Genomic DNA, 27,014 nt, shown 5'->3' with positions numbered 1-27,014 from the left:
GATTATATATTATTTCACAGAAAGGGTGGTGGAGGCGTGGAGGACTGTTCCAGAATTTTAAAAAGGCATGGGATAAGCATGTGGGATCACTTAGGAACAGGAAGAATTAGGGGTTACAGAAGATGGGCAGACTGGATGGGTCATAAGGCCTTTATCTGCCGTCATGTTTCTATGCGACTCAGTCAAAAGGTAGTTCCCATGTAACCCAGAAGACATCCGAGCACACACACAACATAAGCAGCTCTACACAATCAAGACCAAAACTGCAACACTAACCTTTTTCAGTGGTGAGGTCAACCTCAACAGTGGGGTTACCACGAGAGTCAAAGATCTGACGAGCATGGATCTTCAAAACAGACATGGTGGATTTCTGCTGAAAGGTTAAAACAGTTCCACTTCAGAGTCTGCAACTTGTTACAGTATATAGAAAGAACCAAAAAGCACAAGGAAGGGATGTCACAGGGCAATAATGAGCATACATGCGAAGACTTCAGGTGCAAGCAGATTTTCAAAAGGAACTAATTCCCTTTGAAAATCTGCAACTGATTGACATTGCAGCTCCTTCAGTACCTAGGAAATTTACAACCACTTCAGCAGGTGCAACACCATAAATGGTGTTTAAAAATCAACATTCTGCTCATTTTCTGTCTGTTCTGTCCTTCCCCCACCCACCCTCTTTTGGTACATGGTACTCACCTGCAGGAAGTGTACAATTTAAAAATAATGGCTGGGCAACTACCATGGGAAAATTTATGCCAGGTCTAGGGCAGTGTAGGATTGGGTTGAGTGCGTAACAGCACCCCTTCTCTCTTCCAAACCCAACCTGCTCAGGTACCGTTCTGCATGGTCACACGATTTAAAAAAAAAAAAAAAAAAAAAAAAGTGTGTTTAGTGGCACCCCCCCCCCACACTCGGGGGGGGGGGGGGACTTCAACTCCCTGCTGTCTAGCAGCATCCTCTCTTCCTTCCCCTGTGACTAAACAAAAAATCACCAGTATTTAGAGGCACCACCTCTCGATCTACCCGACACATCCAGCAGGTACTCCAAAATCTCAACACACCCCCAGGCTCAAACATACCACCACTCCCTCCAAATAAATAAAATAAATAAATAATAGTCATCCCTGGTGTCTCAAGACAGCCACCCAACCCCCCTCCTCTCCCCAGGTACCCCTCCCCATCATACCTTAAAAGGCAGGTGCAATGCCCACTCACTCAGGAGCAAGTAGGCATTGCTCCTCCCTTTTAAAGGTACAATTGGGGGGGTACCTGGTGAGGGAAGGGTGGGTGGCATTAGACACCAGGGAGTGGTGAGGGGAGTCAGCATTTGGGGGGTCAGCACTAGCTATGGGAGGGGTAGGCCTTTTTTTTTAGTAGCAGGTAAAGGAAGGTGCTGCCAGACATCAAGGAGTGGGAGATTGAGTGGGGGTCAAGAGTACCTGTGAGGTGAGGGGGGGGGGGTCCGTTGAGTGGGAGTGTGCCACTTAATGGGTTGGGTGGGAGATTAGTGCCAATGACCAATGACCACCAGCATTTTTTTTTAATTGCCACCCCTTCCTGTCAACGTCCAAGTCAAAATGTGGTTCAGGCACCGATAGGAAGGGTGACATTTTGCAATGAGCTGCAGATTACTGGCCTGATTTTAACATGGCAGCAATTTGCATGGCTTTGCCATGAGGCTTTCTGCATCAGCCTCTGAGCAAGCAGGGTTAACACCTCCATAGTTCATTGGGCTTGCTGCTCCAAAATATCTCTCTTACATAATAGGTGACAGCACATGCATGCAGGTTGCTTCTCCAGGGCCTGAAGTGTTTTTTATTCCAGGTAACCAGTACTACCAATAACCTGCTTCTTGAATCAAATGGAGCAGAAATACAACCGAGGAACAGTCAAGTCATCGAGCCCATCCTGAGAACAGCGACCCTGGAGCAGTGAGTGGGGACTGCCTGTCTCTGCTTTAACACATGCTGTGTTGCACTAGGCCGAAAAATATTTTTGCATTATTCAAATTCAGCCAAATAGTAAAATATGCTATTCGGTACAGCTCTACATATAAGTGGTAACTGTCACCATTCATGCATATAAGATACACCTTTTATTTAATTGGCTTGTTATATTCAGAGCAGCTTAACTTCATGTTCTACCTATAAACCTATGCTGGTCTCCAAGTCTATGCATACATTTTATGCATTAAAAAAAAAAAAAAGAAGAAAATAACTGCCTGTGTGATATCAGATTTCCAGGTCTTAACAGCTGACTGAACACTGACAAGTAGAAAGCAGCAGCAGTTATGCTTCCTGTGCCAAGGGTATATTTCGCATTTTAATGAAGCAGCCGAACTACAAAAGGTTCTTAGTAAATCCCTTATACTGGTTTTGGTCTAACAATTACTCAGTGTCCTTGGTGAATGACCTACCCAGTAGCCCTTCCCTCTGTGCCGCCCCTCGGTTGTGACGCAGGATTTACAGCACTGCAGCATTTCTAAGCTGCAAGAAACCCAACCCAGAATTTTTTTTAACTCTTTCTCAACTCCTCCTCCACATGAACCTTGAAGTAGAAGATGAAGAGGTTGACTCTCAGCCTCAGTGGTTTCTCACCCTCCATCCTTACAAGTTTTACTAGCTGTGAAGCCAACTGCTTCATCATTTCCTGTAACCAACTCACTAGATAACTGCCTATATGCACTGCAACAATAAAAGCAATTTTTTTCATGTTTTATGTGACCAAAAAAACTTACAGAACAAAATCTGGCCTATTTGGACCACTTTGCCCTTCATTCCACATTCAAAAGTTATAACTATTGATTATTTCGTAATTTAATGAATTTTTGTGGATACTGGCTCAAGCTTTTACATGAAACTGCTAGACCCTAAGTTTAACTGTGTTGCAAGAAGCAAACTCTTACAAATTCCTTCAATAAGCTGGCTCCTGGCCAAAAACTTGCCTGAAGGTAAGGAAAGCGGGAGTTGGGAAAACCTACTTTAATAAGCGACTTAGGCAAGCACGTGTGGTTACCTTCTGAGAGGCAGGGCTTACACATGCTGTCTACATAAGTCTCCAGCTAGCAAACGCATTCATGTAAATGCTACTAGATAAACACATATAACGGGACACATCTGCAGCCTTCAGCCCATCGCTTACTGTTTATATATACTGAAATGTATTCATTGTGCATTTTCATAAATTAGGGCCTAGAGTTACAGACAATGCATCAGGATTAATGGGCGAGAATTTGCTGTCCAAAAATCAACCAGGATATCATCACAGCTACCGTTCAGAAACTCTATAAAGCTGCTTTTTTTTTTTTTAAGAGCCATCTGTAAGATCCTTCCATTTTAACTACTATAAAAAGTAATCGCATAAAAACCACAACCCTGAAGAAAACAAGTAAAGCCTAACAGAACGCTGTTTTATCACTCCCCCACCTCTCTTAAACTCCAGGTGAACGCAGCAGCGATCTTATTAGTAACCAAGAATACGAAGTCTTACCAGTTTGCACACTATGGTACTTCAGTCGAGACAGAAAGGCAGCGACACCACTTTATGTACTATTCACAAATACCAAATCACACGCATTCGGGGACCGGTCTCCGCTCTCCTCGGTCTAACATAACTCCTTCCCCCTCCACGTCTGCAATCAGACCCCCAGAAAACTCATACTCAATGAGGCTTATTACCTACCAACTGTACAGCAGCTTTCCTTCTCCGGTGTCCCGTCTCTTATGACACAGCTTCTCTTTCCTCCCCGTGCCGTCCCACCTTGCCGGAAACAAGAACCAGCGTCAGAGGAGGGCGGGGCGAAGAGAAGGAAAGATGTGGAGCCTATCGCAGGCGATCTCTCAACCACAAGTTAGAAGAGGAGCGGGGATGGAAGTAGCTCCAATGGGAATGTACGAGCCACGCGGTTAACTACCTACTTGCCCTGTGTTCTCCAAGACGTTAAAGTACCGCTTCTTCCTCCCTTTCAATAATCCAGCACACTCATAAATTATAAATCAGTGTGTCATTTGGAGGGGCTAGTTATAGGGTCGTGCTAGAACGTGTTACAATCATGCAGAGATTGGGGTTTTTTTATTTGGTAAAGGGCCACTAAACCAGACGTTATGAGAATCAGGTGCTCAACATTCAGAGTTTCTATTTATTTATGCCGTTTATACCCCACATTAAACATGAATTGGGCATGTAGGAACTTGCTCCTTTTGTTTTGTGAATTGCAGTGGTATATTATAAAAATGCACTTGATATTTTTATTACTATTACTTAAAATAAAGATATTGAATACGGAGGGCAGAGATACCTTCATGCAGAAGTCCAGTCTAAATGTGCCAACATTGTCCAGTTCAGCACACTGTTAGCTGTCAAGTTCATACCAGGGGCGTAGCCAGCCTTCCGTGGGAGAGGGGTCCGAGCCCGGGGGGAGGGGGCACATTTTAGCCCTCCCCCCGGCGCCGCCCCCCCACCGCCGACATTGCCGCCCCCCCTCCCGCCGCGAACCCGCCGCCGCTGCAGCCTACCTTTACTTTTGCTGGCGGGGGATCCCACTCCCCGCCAGCCGACGTCTTCTTCTTAGTCGCTTCCCGCTCTTCAATTTGTTTGCTGACGTCCTGCACGTTGTACGTGCAAGACGTCAGACTCAGAGAACAGAACTGTTCTCTGAGTCTGACGTCCTGCACGTATAATTACGTGCAGGACGTCAGCAAACAAATTGAAGTGCAGGAAGGACTGAGAAGACGTCGGCTGGCGGGGAGTGGGATCCCTCGCCAGCAAAAGTAAAGGTAGGCGGTGGCGGGGGCGGGTTCGCCGGGAGGGGGGTCCTGGGGTGAATCTGCGGGGGCCCCGGCCCCCTCAGGCCCCACGTAGCTACGCCACTGGTTCATACACCGTTAATGATGTTCAGTGGAAAATAAATGTGTTACCTCATCATTGTTTCATTATTGCTACCATGTATTACATATGGGCATTTGCTTTAAACTTTAATTTGTTGATCCAGACCATACATACACATGGTTTGCTTTTTAAACCCTAAGGGTGGTTAAACAATTAGGTATAAACTGTGTTGTTTCTGACTTTACTTGTTTTGGAGTGCTTTGGGTCCTGCTGATCTGTACATCTGCTGGCTGGAATTTTGGAAGATAGAAATAAGGAAATGCAACTTAAATTTTGGATGTACTCTATAGAAATTGTTTACTTCTGCAATGTGATGGATGCCTGTTGTGGTCTGTGCCAATCTTTGAATAACTGCCTAGACTGGCTATGATTTCTGGCTATGTGGTATCATTAAAGGACAAACTTTTAAACGTCCAGTTGGGTATATATGCGAATCTCAATTTTGTTAAATGTTTCAGACATATCCATCTGTTTGTTCCCCTGATATAACTGAAGTCTGTATTTTCAAATGTAAGCCACATTGAACCCAACTTTGCTTGGGACAGTGTGTGATATAAATATTAAAAAAAAAAAACCTTTGTCGTCCACCTTTTAAGACACTGCCTACCTGCTAGATAGTGATGGCACAAGGAAAGCAAGTTTGGTCCAGTGAAGACTAACTCAAAACAACCTGTTCCTTAGCTGGGCCCTAGTATTACCATATTGAAAATGCAACCATACCATGTCCCTATGGTTATGTTCCACTAATAATTTAAATGATTTAACTGGATTTCTTGAAAGGATTATATAAACTTAAAATGCATGACTAGGGACATAAATATACACTTATTTATTCAATATTACAATTCCTCATGTACAGCCACAAAACAACCTTTTAGGGTGGATAGTGTTCACAATGAGCTCCTTTTATTATTGACCAGATAGAGATAAGAATTCTCAGTTTTGGCACAGTAATAAATCATCACAAGAACAAAATAGAAGAAAACCAGTGGGCTGCATTAGGGGCTTTTAGCCCATTTATGTTTAAACAAAAGAGATCTGCATGAACCAAAACATTTATTTTTTATTTTGACTTATAAAAGCACTTGCCCCTGAAACATTGTTCAAAACAGAATAATCCATTTGTGTATCTAAAAGGTAAACTTCTACAAAACAGATGAAGATGTGATTCCCTGTGCCCCAATGAAAGGAGAGTTTAATTCTACTTCCATTTAATTTCAATATATTTCATCATCTTTATAACTCCAAGCTTCCCAAAGGCAGATTACAACAGTTAAGATGAACCCATCAGGAAACAGGATATCCTCACTGAAATCTGGCCATCTGTATTATATAGAACAGTGAAGAAAAATGAGCACAAACTACAGAGTTTATAATTGCTGTTTCTACCAGCTACACTAATTTTTGAAGCTGTTTGGGTGATATTCAATTGTTATTTCTTTTCTCCACCTTTTAAGGCACTGCCTATCCAACTGAAACAGCTTTAGACTTGTTACAGATGGACCGACAATAAAGAATGACAACGTTTTTGTTTTGTGTATGGCAATGATTTATTTTATTTATTTATTTATTACATTTGTACCCCACGCTTTCCCACTCATGGGATGATGGCTGCGCAGGGAAATGGAAATGGAGATTAACCAAATTGGCTTCCTTGCTTACAGTGGACCAGATAAGCTCACTTCCACTCATGTCTATTAAACCTCCTTGGTCGCTACTTCCACCCACCAGTAGATCAGGTGATGAATTCTGATGCAGAAGGCGCCAATAGATAACCATAACCAAAATAATAAAAGAGGCAATGTATAATTTTATTTGTTACATTTGTATCCCACATTTTCCCACCTATTTGCAGGCTCAATGTGGCTTACATAGTACCGTAAAGGCGTTCGCCAAATCCAGTAGAGAAACAAATACAAGTTGATGTTGTGATCGAATAAGGTTTATGTATGTCGGACTCAATAGGGATCGAAGAGAGGAAGGATTATGTAGTGCCCTTTACGAGCTTTGGTTTTGCTGTGTTGCAGGGTTCAGGCACCTATGTTGGGTCGGTAGGGTATGCCTTTTTGAACAGGGTGGTTTTTAGTGATTTCCTGAAGTTTAGATGGTCATAGGTTGTTTTCACAGCTCTTGGCAGTGCATTCCATAGTTGTGTGCTTATATAGGAGATCAGGGATCAAGTATTTATTTCAGTAGAATTTAGCACAATAGCGCCCGTATTATTCGTATTCAAATCACTATTGGGCCAAATTGAATACAAATATTCGCTACAGCCTTACTTACATGGATTCTTAGTTCAATTAAAAAAAAGTATCACTTTATTCTCTTTGTATTTATTAACCTCTGTTTCCATACTTTAAAATAGATTAACAGGCAATCACACCACTTTATCCACATATGAGTGTAGCAACTTAAATGAATAGAACCACTGAATATGAGCATAAAGGTACGAGCTAGTGGTACAGAAAGAATTTATAAAATAATAGTAGTAACAGTAAAATAAATTTATAAAGGCAAAGACAGTGCCAGGTTCTGCCAGTGGTAGTTATTGTTCCTGCTCTGATTATAGTTCTGGCCTGGTGGCAGGATCCAAATATTTTATTGCCGTAGCTAATGTTCCTCCAGTTTCCTGTAGGATTATGTTTGAATCTGTTTATTGAGCAACTTAGAACTTGTACATAATCACAAATCAAACCACATAGATATTATATCTAACACAGAACAGTATTCTCGTGCATTTTACATTTTATGTCCCAACCCCCCACCCTTTCCATGCCCTCAGATACCTTTAACAGACATGTTTCTTATAACTCTTCAACATTGCCAGCATTCAACTAATCGATTTCTCCCATAGGACCCAAATACCGGCGTCCCAGTGTCTAACCTCTTAATATCCACTGTACAACAAGCTTCTTAATGGCAGAAACTAATATGCCATTCATTATGCAAAGCTGCCCAGGGTCTACACTCTTATGACCCTTCGGCTGCAAGTCGCCTCTGTGGTGTTTGCTCTGGCATCTGAGCGGTCAGCATATGAACCCTTAAACCCTCCCCGCCCACCTTCCCCTCCCTTCCTGACCCTTCAATAAGTTCTGAGCTTAATGCAAGTAGTCTCTCAATGTGGTGTGGTCCTCATTCTATACCCATCTGACACAGCGAGATTCATCCTACCCCTCTCTCATAATGATCTAAGTGTAGTCAAAAATTCAATATGAAGCTTCTCCCCCGTGAGGGCAAAGTCAGCCATAGAGGTTCCCATTGCATTCGAAATTGCTGCCCAGGTACACTATCCCATGATTTAACCTGGCATCTATCTGTTCTCATTTGAGCAATCATCTGAGCTCTCCAAAATGTTAGAGAGGGTCCCGTTTCTGATGTCCAGAATTTTAGAATGGATGTAAGCCCAAAATAAACAGCCATTTGTATATATCTTTTAAATCCTGCTGGCGGCGTAGACGTGTAGGTATTTTTGAAAAAGATTATTAAGGGGTCTTTCAACATTGTACATCCCCACTGACTGTCTATCGCCTGCAAGAGCCCTCCCCAAAACTGTTGCACTCGTGCACAGCGCCAAAACATATGACCCAAAGAGGCACTGGCGATTCCACATTTGGGGCAAGAACCATCACAGTTCGCTATCATCTTAGAAGCTCTCCTGGGGGGTATATACATTCGTAACAGGATTTTATACATACGTTCCCTCTGTGGAATCGAGATCCTCATAGAGTATAACTGTTTTATAAGAGATTTACATAAATCTTCTGTCACCTCACAATTCAAGTCCTCCCTCCAGCTACGGACCAAGCGTGCATAATCTATCTCAGATGATGTCTCTCTCAATTGCTGAAGATGAAACCGGAGTGGCACAGCCATCTGCGCCCCCAAGGAATACATTTCTGCTAGCACTTCTTGGACGTCTTCAGTTAGGTCCGTCCAGCAGAGGGAGGAAATGTAATGATGTAATTGAAAATACGCAAAATGATGACTTGTCTCCTCCCCAATACCTTCGTTAATTCTGAAAGGGCCTTTAACTTCCCCTCCTCCGTGAGCACATGAGATAAGTATATTAACCCCTTCCTTGCCCAGCGTAGGAACACTCCTCCCCCCTGACCTGGCGGGAAGGCTGGATTATCACAGATGGCCAACCATGGCGTGCTCTTACCCGAAAACTGGTGTCTTCTACAAATCCATCTCCAAGTAGCTCTCATAGCTGGTAACAGAGGATGGTGTGCTAGTGCGTGTGGAGGCATCCCTTTCCCCCCATGCAAGAGACTACTAAAATGCCACCCCGGGAACCACCTTACCTCCGCCTGTGTCACTGAAAATTCAGAGGTACCCCGGAACCAGTCATTAATGTGCCGCATTTCACATGCCACCGATAAGGTCTTTAAACTGGTCAGGCCCATCCCACCGCAATCCCTAGGCGATGTAAGAGTGGACATCGGGAGCCTAGGCCTTTTCCCCCGCCAAAGATATCGTTGAAGAAGGCGATTCACTCTTTTTTCATCTGTTCCCTTCAAACATATTGGTAACTGTTGAAATAAATATAGCCACTTGGGGGCAATCAACATGTTAAAAAGCGCTATTCGCCCCCACAATGATAGTGGCAGTCCCTCCCAAAGTGCCAGTTTCCGCTTTGTCATCTCAATCATCGGTTTAACATTGCCTGAGTAAAGCCGTTTTAAATCTCTGGGGAGAAGGACACCTAAATATTTCAATTCTCTATCCACCCATCGCAGAGGGAATTCCCCCCTCCACTCAAGTTGTACTGTCTCGTCTAGGGCCATTGCACAAGACTTTTGTAAATTTAAGGAGAAGCCGGAGATCCTGCCAAAGTCTTTTATTTTAGACAGAGCCTTCCGCAAGGAAACCTGCGGATTCGACAACATCATTACAATGTCATCCGCATATGCCAGCGTTTTAACTATTTCAGAGCCAATGTCCACCCCCACCACCTCCACGGAGCTGTTCAATACTCTGATTAAGGGCTCTAGAAAAAGGTCAAACAATATAGGGGACAAGGGGCACCCCTGTCTAGTTCCCCTGCATATGGGAAACCAGTCCGATCTACCCCCATTTACTGCAATGTGTGCTCCTATTCCAGTGTATAATGTCTTTATGGCCTTCCAAAACCCTTCCGGCACTTCCATCCACTGCAGTAAGTAAAAAAGATATTCCCACCCCACATTATCGAAAGCCTTAGAGGCGTCCAAACTGGCCAACACTGCTGGATTCCCCCCAGAGACACTCTTGGCCATTGCCAATAAAATTCTGCGAACGTGTAGCACCGAGTGTCTCTTCGGGACAAACCCCACCTGCGCTGTACTCACCACTCCTGGGAGATAACCAATCAATCTATTCGCCATCATTTTGGATAAAAGCTTAATGTCCACATTTATCAGTGAGATGGGCCGGTACGATTCAGGATCTTCTGATGGTTTACCCGGTTTAAGGAGCATAACTATTAGGGCTGTGTTTTCGTGTGGCGGGAACGTTCCAGAGTCAAGCACTGCATTATAATACTCCAACAAAGACCTCAACACTGGAAGCTGCATAGTTTTATAAAATTCTCCCGAAAAGCCATCAATCCCGGGGGAAGAATTTAATTTCAACCCCTTTATTGCCGTCTGCAATTCCTTAGGTTGGAAGGGGCCAGCAAAAACTTCTTGAGCCTCCGGAGTGAACTTTCCCATCCCTGCCCTTTCCAGAAAAGCCACCACCTCTTCTTTATTCGGAGGGCTCCTGGTCGCGTACAAATCCTGAAAATATTCTTTAAATATCCGCAAAATTCCCTCTGTGCGATTTGTTACTCGCCCCTTTGCATCTTTTAGAGCTCCTATTGTCCCATTACCCTTCCACGATTTTACCATACGGGCCAGGAGTCCTCCCTGGCGGTCTCCATGCCTGAAGTACCTATACCTCTGAAAAACCATCTGTCTTTTGGTCTGTTCATGAATCAATGAATTGAGAGTTATCTGCAAGGACAGATAGTTTTCTTTATTAACCCGAGAAGGGGCTTCTAATAATGCACGCTTGGCCCGTCGCAACCGCCCAGTTAGATTTATAATGTTAGCCGCAACTTTTTTACGTCTCGTGGCTGTGTACTGGATAATGTCCCCTCTCAGAACTGCCTTTGCTGTACACCAAAACAGCCCTGGATCCTCCCTGTGCTGCTCATTGTGTAGGGAGAACTCCTCCCACTTCCCCTGCAAATACTTAAGAAACTCCTGGTCTTTGACTAAATAATTTGGGAATCGCCAGCGCCTTATGTAATGACTGTCCCCTGGAGCCTCCAGCGCTACCCATATCGGCGCATGATCCGAGATCACCACCTGTTCTATCTGTGCCTCCGAGATCTCTGAGAAAAGACTGGCTGAGACAAACACGTGGTCTAAACGTGCCCAAGAGCCATGTGCCCTTGATCTATGGGTAAAATCCCTCTCTTCCGGATGCAGTGACCTCCAAGTGTCAATTACCCCTAAGGATGTGACAAAAGTCAACAAAGTCCCTACCCCCCCTGCATTCAAAGTCCCTTGTGCTCTACTCCCCGTGCTATCCAGGGCAGGGTCCAACAAAGCATTCATATCACCCGCAATTATGAAAGTCTTTCCTTGAAATGGTATTAGGTTTTTGAGAAGGTTAGGGAAGAACCCCGGCTCCCATGGAGTGGGTCCATAAAGAGATAGCAAATATACCTCCCTACCCTGTAAACAGAGCTTCACCAGCAGGTATCTTCCCCCATCATCAGCCATGACCCTCTCAACTGAACAAACCAAGGACTTCCTAACCAGTATTGCCACTCCCCCTCTGCGCGCTCCTGAAGAGGCCCATTCTATCTGCCCCACCCACGACCTCTCCAACTTTTTATGTTCCTCATCAGATAGTCTAGTTTCTTGAAGACAGGCGATGTCTGCCTGCAACCGGTTCAAATGTGCCAGAATTTTCTTTCGCTTTATCGGGGAGGAGATCCCCCCCACATTCCAGGATATTATCTTACATGAGGAAGAGACAATTGTCTAACAGCCCACCTATGAATCATGTTTATGTATATACTTCGAGTCCGGGAGCCCAGCCCTCCCCCCAGCCTCTTGAATCTTAAACCACCGCCATGCCAGCACCTTAACTTTCCCACTTGCATACATTTATAGCCTAGATACATTGCATTGCTCCCCGCTCCCTCCCTACCCGTCCTACCCGCCCCTCTCTGACCCAAGCCTTCCCTCCCCCCCCCATCCCATCTTATCCATCTTCCCCCCCCTCTCACCCTTTGCCCTTGCCCCTTATAACAAACCCGTACTTGTGATGAGCCTATACCCATCCCAGAAATCACATACATGCTAGGACCCCCGCTCCCCCCCTTTACTTTCAACATCAGCAAAACATCATCTGTTACTTAACACATCATCAGTAAACATGACCTCATTTTGAACTTTACAAGATCAGTAAATCAGCTCTTCTCTTCCACGATCACCAGCTTTACATCTGATTTCTAACCCCAGCTTGTCCTCAGGTGGTCTCCCTCTTTTCCCCAATGTCCTGATTCACAAACTCTGAGGCCATTGCCACAGAGTCAAAAGTATTCCATTTGCCATCTTGCTGTATTTTCAGGACTGCCGGGTAGCTCAGCATAAAACGAATCTTCTTGTCTGCCAACTTAGAACATAAAGGGTGAAACCGCTTTCTGCGTTCCTGAACTCCGGCCGAATAGTCCGGGAAAATCAGAATCCTGTTGTCATCATATTTCAAAGTCTCTCGCTTCGCTTTATAGCCTCTTAGGATTTCCTCCTTATGTAAATAGTTATGTATTTTCACAATAGCCACTCGGGGCCTGGTCTTGTCAGCTTGTAATCTGCCGATCCTGTGTGCCCGCTCAAGGCACAGTGCCCCGTTGCTGTCTGACAAAGCGAATTCTTGCTTCAGCCACGCTTCCAGTATCGGTCCCAGATTTCTTTCTGCAACAGATTCAGGAAAGCCCACTATCCGTAAGAACGACGGGCTCTGTTTTCCAATTCTTCAATCTTGTCATTTTGTTGCTGTAATTGAAGCGCCATATCTTTCAGCTTTGGTTCGGCGGTATTCCATGCGTCTTCTGCAACAGACACGCGGTTTTCCACTTCCAGCGTGCGCTTTGTTAATTCCGCTATTACAGCGTCCCACTTGCTCATTTTGTCCGCTAATGCCTCAAATCGCGGTTCCAAAGCCAAACCCACTGCCTTGGCTATTTGGGCTACTTGTTGTTCCGTGAACTCAGTATTTGGACCCGCTATTGCAGTCGCCATTTTGGGTTCCGCGTCAGGCGTCGCGGTTCTCCCTTTTTCAATTTTAGAGTTCTTTCTTGCAGTTCCTGCCGGCATCGAGACCAAGAACTGGTCCATCCACTATTTGTACGCTGATTTCGAGCGTCTCCCCGCTGCTCAGCGAGATCCAATTCCCGTTAAATTGAGAGGAAAGAGCGGGGGCCCCGGAGCACAACTATTTCACAGCCGTTGCTCTCACTGCATCACGTGATCCTTCCTGTAGGATTAATGGTGGTCTTTTACTAAAGATTAGCTCAAGTTATCTGCAGCAGAGCCCATAGGAATAAAATGGGTCTGTGGTAGATAACATGAGCTATCTTTTGTTTCTATTCTTTTGAACTTTGTTTGTGCATTCCAATTAAAATTAATATAGATATTTGAACTGAAAAAAAAAGTTATGGCTGGTTCCCCTAGCAGCCACCATCTTGGTTTGTCCAAAACAATCACCTGCTGCATCCACATTGTCATTACTCACTGTTATTTTATCTCAGTTATAGTTAGAAACATGCTGACTTGTGTAGTATACAGATATATACAGATGAATTATCAGCTTAGGGCTGCTGGTGTATTTTGACAGTGTGATGGCAGCAGAGGCAGCGGCTGGGGGGTCCCCAGCTCACTCAGGGCTCCTTGGTGACAGTGCTGAGAAGCATGTGGTCCACCCTGGTGCTGGGGATCTTCGTTGCTATCTTCACTTGGTTCTGGTTCAGTGGCTCCTAATAGAGAATGCAAAATCTAGGTGGTTTAATAAAACAATATAAACCTCACACATTTGCTATTGTTTTGGACAAACCAACAGGGCAGCAAACTCCACCCACGGGCTTCAGCCGGTATAATGGGCCAGATAGGATCATGCTGTCTCCAGTCATCAAACTTCCTTGGAGAAAGATATGGCAAGCTATACTGCCCTCCAAAGGCAAAAAGGAAGCAAATGGCAAAACTCGTATTTTGGGAAAACATATTTTGAACTACAATAAGTAGCTGATGCTGCCAGGTAAACTTTCACAAAAGAGGAGCCACTACAGCAATGCTCTCCAACCTTTTCCATGTATAGGGCTGCAAAGTGGACCTGAGATAGCTCTGGGGACCCCCAAAAGATTTTAGGCTTATATATGTACCTTTAAATACTAATTTTGATTCTGCAAGGATATATTAAAAAAAAAAAACTCACTTTATTTTGGGCACTAACCTGTATACAAATAATGAATATTTTAAGTCTTAAAATTTCAGATGACAGGGTACAAATGGGGGAAGCATGACCACACGGAGCTCAGAAGACTGGGATGGAGTTACAGAGTGAGGGATACAGGTTCAATAATAGAGAAGTGAGGGATGCATACCCTGGAAAAGAGAGGCAGAGAGTGAGAACAGATTCTGGGGGAGATAGAAAGCCAGTTGCAGACAACCAGTCCAGCAGAGGGGTGAGATTAAGTGGAGTAGCCTAGTGATTAGTGCTGAGAACCTGGGGAATTGGGTTCAATTCCCTCTGCAGCTCCTTGTGACTCTGGGCTTAAGCCTCCATTGCCTCAGGTATAATAATTAGATTGTGAGCCCACTAGGGATAGAGTACCTGCATATAACTACTACTACTAATAGCATTTTATAGCGCTACCAGACGCATGCAGCGCTGAACACTTGACATAGATAAATGCAAACTGCTTAGATTGTACCACAGAAAGGTGATATATCAAATCCCATTACATTTACCCTTATCTTTAAGGACACAGGAAAGGCTCAGCTACTTGAGCTTCTATGGTCCCCAGCAGCCAGGTGTTGCTCTAGGGGCAGGGGTTGCTTCATGACTGCCAGTGGTCTCAGCTGTGTTCTTTTGGAGGCCCCAAATGGATGGAGCTCCTGGGAGGCCCAGATGAGGGTTCATGGGACCCCTTGGTGGTTTGTGTAGGGGGCAGGTTGTCTCTCTTCCGCCATGAGTGTGCCTGCATTGCCTTGGATCAGTAGTCCTAGAGGGGATCAAGCATTGCTACATCCTATAGCTATCCAGTTTGTTACCCAATGCCGTCATGATATTTCCCTGTGGCTCGGAGGTATGTGACAGGCAGTCATGTTTATTTACCAGTACCTCCTAGAGCTGGGAGTGGTGGGGCAGGGGCAGTACACCATTTATTTCATGGTTCCTACCAAGGCATTAATGTTTGCCTTCAAGTACAGTACTTTCAGAAGGAGATGCCCTGTTCATTTTGCCTTTGTTTGCCTGGGCAGATCCCAATATCCTTTGAACTAACAGAGGCTTTTCCCTCCAAATCCTCTTCAGGGAGGACTGCAAACACTATCTCTGTTTTTTTGTGTGCTGGGTTGCCATTCCAGTTTCGGACCTTGCCCTTTGGGCTGACGACTGCTCTATGCACCTTCTCGAAGGTCCTAGTTGTGAGGCAGCTCCCCTGTGGTGTTGGGGGATCTGGGCTGACTCAACAATGGTCATTCTGCTCCTGTAGTGCCTCGTCGGGGTGGTAAATCATGCAATGACTCATCTCTCTCCCACCAGGTTCTGGAGTTCCTGGGAGTCCGGTTTGACCTGACACAGGGGACTGTGTTCCTTCCAGAGAAGCGCGTGGCTAATCTCCAGGACGGGAAGCACAGCCTGTATGAACAGGAGACTCCTAGGACCTGGGATGAACTGCAGCTACAGAAGTCCAAGGTGGCGACCCTGCTGTTGGTGCCTTCGGTGCACTCTCATATGCAACACCCCCCCCCCCCCCCAACACACACTTTCAGTGTCTTTGCTGTGCTGAGTGCCAGCCTTTTGGTTTTTGACAGCCAGTTTCTGCTTCCTTCCAGGATCTGACACAGTCTGGACTGGCAGGACAGTCCCAGTTTTCATCTTCCAAGAACTCCTTTGGATCCGCTGGATTGGGTAGTAGTCACCACCACTGATGCAAGTCTCCTTGGTTGGGGAGCTTGTTGTTTGGGTTGAGTAGCGAAGGTATGTTGGTCCCCACTTTGGTCTGCTTGGTCCATTATCTGTCTGGAGACCCAAGTTATATTGGCACTGGTGGAGTTCCTTCCCCTGCTTCGGAAAAAGGCATCCACATGATGGAAGATAGTGCCTTCAACTCCCTGTGCGAGTTTGCTAGCCTTGTTAGTGGTCCACAGCACCGGTGGAGACAGTGTTGCAGCAGACTTTTTCCATTGGTCTCTCCTGGATCCAGGGAAGTGGGAGCTGGGTCATGTAGTCTTCAGTTCCTTATGAACTGTGGAGGTGGCTGGTTGTCGACCTCATGACCTCGAGCAGTGATGCCAAAGCTATACCACTTTTCAGTCACCAGAGGGCAGTGGCCTCACAGGAGCTGGGATGCCCTGGTTCTGCCATGGCCCTGAGAGGAATTCTTTTATATGTCTTCCCTCTATGCCCTTGCTAGGCTGAATCTTGTGTCATCCTTTTCTACTGCTTCTGGTGGTGCTGGATTCGTGTGCGGACCTGGTTTGTCAGTTGGTAGGTGATCTGCTTCCTCCTCCAGGGGTCCCGTGTGGCTTATACACGGTCTGGTGGAGATGGAGTATCTGGATGCCTTTTGGCTTTTAGTTTGGCCCTTGACAGGTGGAGCTTAGCGAAGAAAGGATTCTCAGCTATGGTGTTTTCTCACCTTGCATAGGGCATGCAAGTCTTTCATTCTTGAGTTTTAGGTCCAGTTTGGAAGGCCTTTAAGGACTGGTGTGTCCAGTGCTCACCTCCCCCTTGGAAAGTGCAAGTTCCCCAGATTCTTTGTTTTCTGCAGCAGGGCTGAGCACTCTTAAGGTTTGGCTGCCAGCTCTCCCCGGTTTTTATAGCAAGATTCCTGGTTTCTATCTCACCACTCATGCGGGCACTGCTCGACTTTGGAGGGGGCACTGCTTTGCAGCCCCCCCCCCCAAATGCGTGCTTTTCTTTCCTCTTTGATTTGAGCTTGGGGCTCAGGGCGCAATGCACTAAACTTGGGCCAATACTGTGCATTTGTGACCTACTCCAGCCGGTTTAGTGAGCACGGTATTCAGTGGGTGATGCACAAAGGGGTTCTGCAGGCTGTTTTCCAGTTGCAGTGGCAGCCAATGGGAATCACATACAAATGTATGCAAATGAGCTGACCAGTATTTAAATGTGTATTCCAAGGGATGCACAGCCATTTCCGATCGATGCATAAAACAAACAACCAAAAAAGTTATTAGAAACTGCAGATTAGAAGAGAGACCTGCATTTCAAAAGATATTTTCTCTCTCTTTTTTAATTTTTTTCACCCTTTTCCCAAACAGCAGAAGACGACACAGCTTTAGATATGTATAGGTAGGATGCTGAGCCAAAACTCCTGTAGGAATCCTTCCTGGAAGCAGCACCATCAAGAAACTCCACTGTCTTTGCCGCACTACAGTCCTCTCCCCACAGCTGAGCATTTGCAGAGCAACCACACTTAGTGATTGACAGTTCTGCACATGCATGGTTTACTGGAAGGCTTTTTCCTTAGGAGCAGCTCATTTGCATCTGATTTTTGTTGTGCATTGCTTGCTATTTCCACCTTTTTACCAAGGTGGAAATAGTGAGCGGTGTTTTATGGGGACTTTTGTGCATCAGCCTTTTCTCTGACCCTCTGCTGAGGCTTTAATTTGGCTTTGATTAAGGACTTTATTCTAAATACAGTGTTCCTGGTGCCGATTTCATCAAATCAAGATAGGATCAGAGATTAAGGCTCCTGTTGAGACCCTTATCATTCCTGTTTCAAGGATTCAGTTTCTATCTGCTCTGTCAGTGCCCTCCCTTCTGGCTGGGGGTTTGGGCAGTACTTTTGAAGGCTTTTCTGGGGCCAGCTGCAGGCAGTATATGTGAAGTGCTAACTTTGCCATTGCCCTCTAATGTTAAACACAAATTAGAAGGTAGAATAGAGGCACTGAGGTATGTTGGGGCCAGGGTGGGAAGAGGAGTAATGCTGCACCATTGGGGGGGGCAGAGGGGAGAAGAGAGAGCAGGTGCAAGACTGTTAACCTCTGTGCCAGGGTCCCCAAACTATTGCCCTAGAGCCTCCACTGCATTTACAAAGCAAAATATGCTGCTCTTTCCACATTTATACCCGGATACACCACTAGAAAACTTCACTTACTGGGCTTTAAGCTCACCCACTGTGGTGGTGAATCTCACAGTTTGTGATGGGCCACCTTGGCATCTCTGCAAGAATGATTCAGCGCTAAAACTAACAGAAAGAATCACAGAACAGAAACTGAGAAGATTCCTCCATGGGAGCAGAAAGAACGAAAGCATGTAGAAATGGCTGTCGCTAGACAGAAAGTTATAACCAGTGCATTTTTTCTAGTGAAAAAGATGCCGGTACTCAAATGCCAGGCCACCCTTCAGGGGTGGGGTGATCACTGAGGGACCTACCCCACAATAGCCAGATGAAAGATAAATGCCTGATTTTTAAACTAGATTCTCATTACAGGATTATCAACAATACCACTACTACTACTTAACATTTCTAAAGCGCTACTAGAGTTACGCAGCGCTGTACAATTTAACATAGAGGGACGGTCCCTGCTCAAAGAGCTTACAATCTAAGAGACAAATGAACGGTCAGTCCGATAGGGGCGGTCAAAATGGGGCAGTCTGGATTCACCAACCATAATAGTTAAAAATAAGTTACTAATCCCAAAAGCGCCCTTAAACCTAGTCCACTGGGGCAAGAACACAAGCGTAGGGGCAGGGATGTGTATATTCCGGAAGAAAAGGAGAAGCAAGGCCGTGGGGCGTTAGGGTTAGCTCCAGGCTCTTACCTGGTGTGGTCCACAGAGACTACAAAAACAAATTGAAGACCAGCGTCCGAGTCCGACTGGGTCTAGGTCTAGACTAGTAGTCGAATACGCACCGCTCTAATCTCAACCAGGAAACACACCCAGCCAGCGCCGCTTTCCATTGGATAGCACGGGTACAGGGCCCGCTTGTCTCGCCCTGTGATTGGATAGGCTACGTGCTTGCATTTGCCAGCGTCAATCTAACCTTCTTAGCTAGCGGCGTAGTGGCGGACGTGCCGACCCGCACAAACAAGGAGACGGACATGAATGTGGACAGACTGAGCATGCGTAGACTCTAAACTCTGTCTGTTTTCCTCAGCCGTTAGTTTTGTCATACTGCGTGACGTATGCAAGTTCTCAGCGGGCTTGCAGCCAGGGTCTTGTGTAGAGAGGAGGGCTCAGGGCTGGGGAAGAATACCAAATTATGCAGGAACAAACAGCCGTATGACTTGTAAATTGTTTCTCTGTGAGCCGATTTGTATCTGGCCTCACCTCTGTAGAGAAGTTTGCTCATCAACACTCAAACCACGATCTTGCATAATTTCCATGTCATCTCTGCTCATCTCTTCAAGCAGCATCATATTTTATTCCATATTTGGGTAATGTGAAATGACTGTAGAGAACAGCGATTCCTTTTACAGCAAATATGTCTAACGCAATGCTATTAAATTTACAACTGACGTGGGCGGTATGGCTTTTCTTCTAGAAATCCTATATATTTAAAATTAGTTTGGCCTCTTTACGTTGCTGGTGCTCACATGGCACAGACATCCTTCCTCCCACTCCTGCCAATGAAATGAATGTGTCCTTGAAATTTTCCATTCTCTTTGAGACTTGCTGCTTGCTTCCTGACTCATCACTGAGAACTGCTAGAATGCCTCAGAGTAATGCTGCGTTTTGTAGCCATTCCATTACCACCCCACCATCTTGAGGCAGCCATGGCATAATTATATATATAAGAAATCATATGAAGGGTTAATTCTGTTAAAAGCTTGGTATTTGAATTGAATTCTTATTTCAAATTTCAACTTTTACTTTGTAAGTGAAGTGAAGGTATGCCAGATGGTTCAGATTATATTGAACTCTAGCGTTTGCCGGGCTGGGTTAAAAAGGTCAGAGACAGGAATTTCTTTCACCCTTGTGAATAATGAATGCTAGCTCAACATTTGTATATTATTAGGCATGCTGAGTAGCCTTTGTAAGCTCTGGCATGAGCCAGATATATTGTAGTTTAAAATGCTTAGATAGAAAATACTATTTAGAGAGAGAGGCAATAGATTAGTATTTACAAGTTTTTGATATTTAGAATATGTCTTATAAGAAATACTGATTCTGTGTAGTTAAATGTAGAAAACCTTTTTAAATTCTGTATCAATTCTTTGTCTGATGTTTCTAAAGTAAAGACTGTAGTGAAGAGGCCAACATGTGGTTTGACTTAGCCATAGTTCTGGCTGGTTCAATGTATAAGCTGATAGGTGAAAAGGTCAGGGCTAGTCAGCTCTCTTCTCCTTGATTAATTATAGGTAACTGTAGGAATAGTCTTGAAAGTATATCTGTATGCTATTAAGTAAGATTGACTTTTGACCCCTTTAATGAATACCAGAGTTTAGTTAGCAGTTAGTACTAGGAATATGAGAAATCAATCATAATAACATGCAGGAGTTCTGGAGACCAAATGTCTGGCTTGAGGGGCCCCAGGTCACAGGTCAGTTTAGGATGTCTGGAACCTATGTAACTGATATTTTTAAAGTAATGATTGGTTGAGGCAAAGTGACCAATCTATTCCTTAACCAATTGGAGAGTAAGGGGGCTGGGCTAGGCTAGGCTGGATAGAACAGTATTTAAGTAGGAGCAGAAGCAGTTTACGTCAGAAGGAGCTCAGAAGAAAGGAAGAAAGCTGGAAGACAACAGGAGAGACAGCAGAAGAGAAGCAGCTGAGACAGAAGCCACATGACACAAAAAGAGCTGAGAGAAAGAGAAGAGAGCTAGAACTGATGTCTTGCTTTGTTTGCTGGCAAATAAAGAAGATTACTTTCTCATACTGGTGTGTGCTGTCTGACTCCTGAAGCATCACAAATTCATGCATCCATTCCTGCAACAATTCTTGGTGGCAGCGGTGGGATGAATCCTGCATTAATCCCAGCACCCAACTGACTGGAGAACATTCGCCGGGTATGTATTTTGTATTCTGTATTGTAATTCTAGCTAGAAAATTGTAAATCAGCCCCTCAAACAAATTGAGGAAGGAGAGCCTGATCAACTCTCAGCGAAGGCCCTAGTACCTTCTAATCTAGAGGAGATTAGAAGCGAAAACGCTTGAGCTTATCTGTATCTGAGAAATCTGAAATTGTTGGGTGGGATTTTCTGTATGGAATGTGTGATGCGTGAATGATTATTGAGTGCGGACTTCTTATAGCTGCATTTCCAATTAACGCGAGTTCAATTGGTCAGCAACGGAAGGAAGCGATTGCTGTCTGTCTACCTAGTGTTTCGAGAGTGCGGACCCCTTACTGCACTTTCAAAAATTCCCTCCCTTTTTGTGTGTTGTAACTGTAAGCATTATGGGTGGGACATCATCTAGACAAATTGATACCCCCCTAGATTGTATGCTTAAGAACTTCAAGAAAGGATTTTTAATTAATGACTATGGACAGACTTTAAGCTCAAGTACTCTAAGAACCTTGTGTGAAGTTGAGTGGCCATCTATGGGAGTGGGGTGGCCCCCTAGTGGCAGCTTAGATATTGAAGTAATCCGGAAGGTCTACAGCATAGTTGTAGGAGAACCAGAATATTCTGAACAACTCCCTTATATAGATTCCTGGGACAGCCTTGTGACTGACCCTCCCTCGTGGTTGAAAACTTATATGGGTTCCCCAGTAAAATTCATGTTAGGCCGTGTTCAAAGAAAGATTAGAAAATCTAAACTAGAAGAGGGAAAGAGCCCTAGGAAGCCTACCACCCAATCGGTGGCTTCCGCCCCTACCCTGTCCGAGAAACCCATACTCTCTGATGACCCCTCAGATCTTGAGCCACCACCTTATGGCCCATTGTTGGGGTTCCGTGCCGCCCCTAGAGATCCACGAACCTGCATTAAATGGTATGGCAAGTGCAAATGATTTTACTATGGATGGATGCTGAAATGCCATTTTAATTGGTTGTTTTGGTTTTTTTTGTACGAGACTCATGCTATGAGGTGTATTCTAACAAACATCCCACTACAAATGTTTTGTAATTGATGTGCACTGGGTTAATCGATTCTGCACTGACGAGGGCATGAAGGTTATAGTAGCATTGCGTTTCAGAATACTTAGCCTAGGCATAAGCAAACTAGGCATCTTCATCGGTTTGTCAGTTGACTTGGAAAGAAGATTGGTAGGGGGACCACAACCACCACTGCCCACAGAGACCTGTTTGTCCTCTCCATTCCCTGTGGTTTATCCTCAGTCAACATAAGGAGTCAGCGAGCAATGCTTCTTACCTGTTGCATCATTCTCTGCAGTCAGACTAGGTCTCCACTTGTAGAAGCTTTAAAATGTATTTATATAACACTCAGAGCTGGGCTCACTGCACCCTAGTCCAAACCCCTTCATGATGTCCCCACCCCAACTCTACGTTTGCTCCCTGTAATGCCTTAATCATGACACAGCACCAACTTGGAATAACAAAAGACCGCAACTTTGTTTTACCATGACTGGAAAAAAGGGCTTCTTTTCAATGGGCCAGGAAAAGGGTCTGCGGTAAAATTGAAACCAGCCTGAGCCCTTAACGCCACCCATTGATCAAGTAGTAAGGGATCACACACTACACTTGCGGTGACTGGTTGGCACACGCCAACTGCTGATTAACGCTGGAAATGCCGTGTGTGGTAGGAAATAAAAATTTGTCCTGGCAGTATGGGCACACGCCAAATCCAAAATTACTGCCAGCGGGGTGCACTAGCCTGGTGGTAGTCTCATTTTGGCGTGCACTGCACGTGCATAGAGCCTACCACGCCTTTGTAAAAGGGTCCCTTAGACACTTGATATACCACTAATGCAACAAGGTTGGTCAAAGCGGTTTACAGAAAACCTTTGTAACTTTTACTGAAGTAATAATTTCACCAGTTTTTACTACTTTTACTCAGTTACATCTGATGCTTGCAGTTAAAAGCAAAAGCCAATGTTATCACATCTTTTATTTTATTGTAGCAACCTATGGACTACAGTTTCCTCCATTTTCTCTATTATAGATCCCATTACATATAAGATCATTCTATGATCTTCTACACCTAGATTATCAATCATCACTGACACTTCACATAATTGTTCTGCACTGGAAGAGTAATATATTTTATCATGAATGATGGCATACTCTTTGTGCTAATAGCAAATACCAAGAGGCTGCAGCTCTCAGGAGGGGTATTTAGGCAATCTTCCTTCTCTGTGTGCGCATATGTGAGGCTGTATCTCCATTTTCCATTCTTAATCCAAACTGCTTTCCTCATGCATGTTATCTGCTGTAAAGGGGGGGGGGGGGGGGGTCCGCTTCCTCCGCTTGGGTGGAACCAGCAAGCCTGCGGGGCTCTCAGGGTTCCAGGACAGAATGCTGCTGATACTGGGACTCAGGGTCAAAGTATTTTATTATCAAGGCACTTTCATACCAAAAATCATAATATAGTCTTCAAAAGAAAAAAAGGTACAGTCCAGGTCCCAAAATCCCTCAGCAAACGCTCAGGTCATAAGTACATAAGTACATAAGTACATAAGTAGTGCCATACTGGGAAAGACCAAAGGTCCATCTAGCCCAGCATCCTGTCACCGACAGTGGCCAATCCAGGTCAAGGGCACCTGGCACGCTCCCCAAACGTAAAAACATTCCAGACAAGTTATACCTAAAAATGAGGAATTTTTCCAGTCCATTTAATAGCGGTCTATGGACTTGTCCTTTAGGAATCTATCTAACCCCTTTTTAAACTCCGTCAAGCTAACCGCCCGTACCACGTTCTCCGGCAATGAATTCCAGAGTCTAATTACACGTTGGGTGAAGAAAAATTTTCTCCGATTCGTTTTAAATTTACCACACTGTAGCTTCAACTCATGCCCTCTAGTCCTAGTATTTTTGGATAGCGTGAACAGTCGCTTCACATCCACCCGATCCATTCCACTCATTATTTTATACACTTCTATCATATCTCCCCTCAGCCGTCTCTTCTCCAAGCTGAAAAGCCCTAGCCTTCTCAGCCTCTCTTCATAGGAAAGTCGTCCCATCCCCACTATCATTTTCGTCGCCCTTCGCTGTACCTTTTCCAATTCTACTATATCTTTTTTGAGATACGGAGACCAGTACTGAACACAATACTCCAGGTGCGGTCTTCTATTAGAGCATTAGCTTTCCCTTCCCCCTCCTTCAGAAGGGTTTAGTAAGAGTTCAGCACACTTCCAATACAGCACAACAGTTCAGAACAAATCTTCATAGGCAGTCTTTGTACATCAAACCAATACCACAAATCACCTGCCTTTTCACAGCACAGAGGGAACCCTGTAAGGAGCAGGGTTGGCAGTTTCTCCCACTTCTCAGCACGACACCCAGTGTGGCCTCCTCCACAGCCTTCAAGTGCTAGGCAGGGCAACCTTTGAATTCTCCCACTCCATGGTAGCTAGCTCCTCTCCCTTAGGCAGCTCTAGTGGCAGGCTACTTCCTTCCTCCACAAACTCCATGGAATCTCTCCTGGTGACTGAGAGCCTCCAAGAAATCTGCTCGCCCTTTCTCACAGCTGGGGGGAATTATATACTGATGGCGAAGCTAGGGAAACTGAGCTTTATCCTTCCCTCTCCCTCTAGTGGGGAAGGGAGTAACAGGCTCATCCTGCCTTGAGCCATTGCTCCCCCTGCTGGGGCTGGGAATCCATGCCATTTTTTTAGGACTACTGTCTTCTCTCATTCTTGCAAGGACTTCTGGGACCCATAGTTCTGGGCTCAACTGCTTCACTGGGGAATCTCTGGGGCTTGCCTTGTCACACTGCTTAACATTCACCTTAACTGTAAGGTATAAAGACTTGCACTACAGCTTTTGGTCCGTTGCTCTGTATATCTTTATTACTCTTTTTGTTTCCATGTTGTTATTAAACATTTGAACATTTGTAAATAAAAATTGAAAAAAAAAAAGTGGAAGCAAGACGTAATGATGATTCCTTGGTAAACCAAATGAAACAGCAAAACCTTCAAAATCTCACAGAAAGGATCCTTCTCCCCAACTCTATTTGTTATTCTCACCAAGGTGGCATCAAAAGAGACAGCTTATCCAGTATAGCCCCTTCTCGTTCTCGTGGGGTGAATACTGCCAAAGGCAGGTTCCCATCAGATATTCTGAATTCTGGTTCACTGCTGCAAACTTGGAACACTGCTCTATCTCTGCAGCTACACTTCCTGGTTGAAGGGGCATGGTCCATGAATTGGGGTTCAACAACATCCTTTCTTCACTGCTTCCTGACCTCATGGGCTCAGGCAGGTCAAAAGAAGCAGCAGTATTGGGACCGGTAGATGCTCAAAAACCCACATGGGTCATCTAACAGAGTGGCAATTCTGATCCATGCTTACCGGGACCTGCCCAGACTGCACCTTTTCTCTTGCCTATAACGGCAAGCAGAAATTGCAAGGATGGCAAGACCAGTGAGGGAGCAAGGTCTCTGAACGGTACGTCCCACGACAGCACCATCTTGGATCTTTCCACCCCAATAACCAGTTCTTTGTTGGAAATTCAGGAATAAATCTAAAGTAAGGAGCCATACAGCCTCCTTCGTAGCTCCCATTCTCCTCTACTCTATCCCCGTTCCTCTTGTTACTACTACCTGTGTGTTGGGAGTGCTCATAGACACAACACTCACATTTTCTCCACAGATATCAGCAGTGGTTAAATGCTCTTTTTACAAGCTTCACATGATTCAATCAATTCGTTCTCTGATACATCCCCCTGCACTAAATACTCTTGCCCATTCACTTGTAATAAGTCAGTTGGACTACTGCAATGCTTTATACACTGGCCTTAGAGTCAAGGACTGAAAAAGGTTACAGATTGTTCACTGGGCATCGTAAATATGACCATGTAAACCCCCTCCTTAAAGTTGCTCATTGGCTTTCACTCACACACTGTATTACCTATAAAATTCTTTTATAAGTATTTAAGATCCACTCAGCCGGAGAACCCCTGGGATATCTCTCCAGGCTCTTAATCCCCAATTGCCCTTCTAGAACACTCAGATATACTCATCAAAATAGACTTGTTCCCTCATTTAGAAAGATAGTTCTGGACACCATGCGATATTTTCAGTTCAAGGGCCCAAATTGTGGAGCATGCTTCCTTCCCATCTCAGACTTCGGACATCCCTTCCTCAATTTAAAATCAGACCTGAAAACATTCCTATTTACTGATGACTGTACTTAATCTTGTTGCTCTACTAGAGAGAAAAGTGGAACACAGAAATTGACCCTATTGTTTCCCCTTCTTTTCAATTGAATTTGTAGTTCCACACCCTCCCTTCTACCCTGTTGTCTATGCACTTTATTTGTTTGCTTTCTTATATACTTAGGTTGTAAGCTGCTCAGACATTCTTTGATGGGCGGGATAGAAAGTCCCTAATAAACTTGGAAACTTGTTTTGTCACAAAAATTTGCCAACAACTTTATTTTCTTCAATATTAACCATTTTCAGTGTTAAACAATTACATCACATTGATGTAGCTTTTGCATGACAGGAAAAGTAAGCAGCAAGTTCTGTCAGTCAGTTATGCTTGACATTTATTTTGGTACAAATAATCCAAACTTGCTTAAATTACACTGTTAAACAACACCAATCACCGTGTGTGTGTGTGTTTGGAGGGGGGGGGGATGCTATAAATGCTAATGTGCATTGCTGTTTATTAACATAATATTGATGACAAGCTCTAGTCCTGAGGAAAATCAAAACCTTTTAAAGAAACTTTATCAGTATCTACATTAATGCACCTTTGTTTTAGTGCTGCTAGATTGATCCTTGTGGCTTAATTGAAAGACCCTGGTATCCCTTCAGTATGTAAATGGCTGTACA

The 27,014-nt window shown here is 44.6% G+C and overlaps 1 protein-coding gene across 6 annotated transcripts in view; it reads right to left on the bottom strand.

Moving 5' to 3' along the window:
* ENO1 (enolase 1) overlaps positions 1 to 19,039 on the bottom strand; it is a 43,348-nt gene extending 24,309 nt beyond the window's left edge. For 2 of the 6 annotated variants that reach the window (XM_030185673.1, XM_030185668.1), the window contains exons 1-2: positions 3,682 to 3,789; positions 277 to 373 (exon numbers count right to left, since the gene is read on the bottom strand). In XM_030185673.1, the coding sequence (XP_030041533.1) occupies positions 277 to 361 (85 nt within the window). In that variant the 5' untranslated portion in view covers positions 362 to 373; positions 3,682 to 3,789. Of the gene's footprint in view, positions 1 to 276; positions 374 to 3,489; positions 3,606 to 3,681; positions 3,790 to 18,935 lie in introns of those variants that run through there. The other 4 variants (XM_030185669.1, XM_030185671.1, XM_030185670.1 and 1 more) reach the window with 4 other exon arrangements.
* Positions 19,040 to 27,014: the final 7,975 nt, after the last annotated feature.

The sequence above is a fragment of the Microcaecilia unicolor genome, chromosome 13 (genome assembly GCF_901765095.1).
Source record: "Microcaecilia unicolor chromosome 13, aMicUni1.1, whole genome shotgun sequence".
NCBI classification, from domain to species: Eukaryota; Metazoa; Chordata; class Amphibia; order Gymnophiona; family Siphonopidae; genus Microcaecilia; species Microcaecilia unicolor.
The sequence above is the reverse complement of the archived record's forward strand: the minus strand, read 5'-3'. Positions and strand labels throughout refer to the sequence as shown.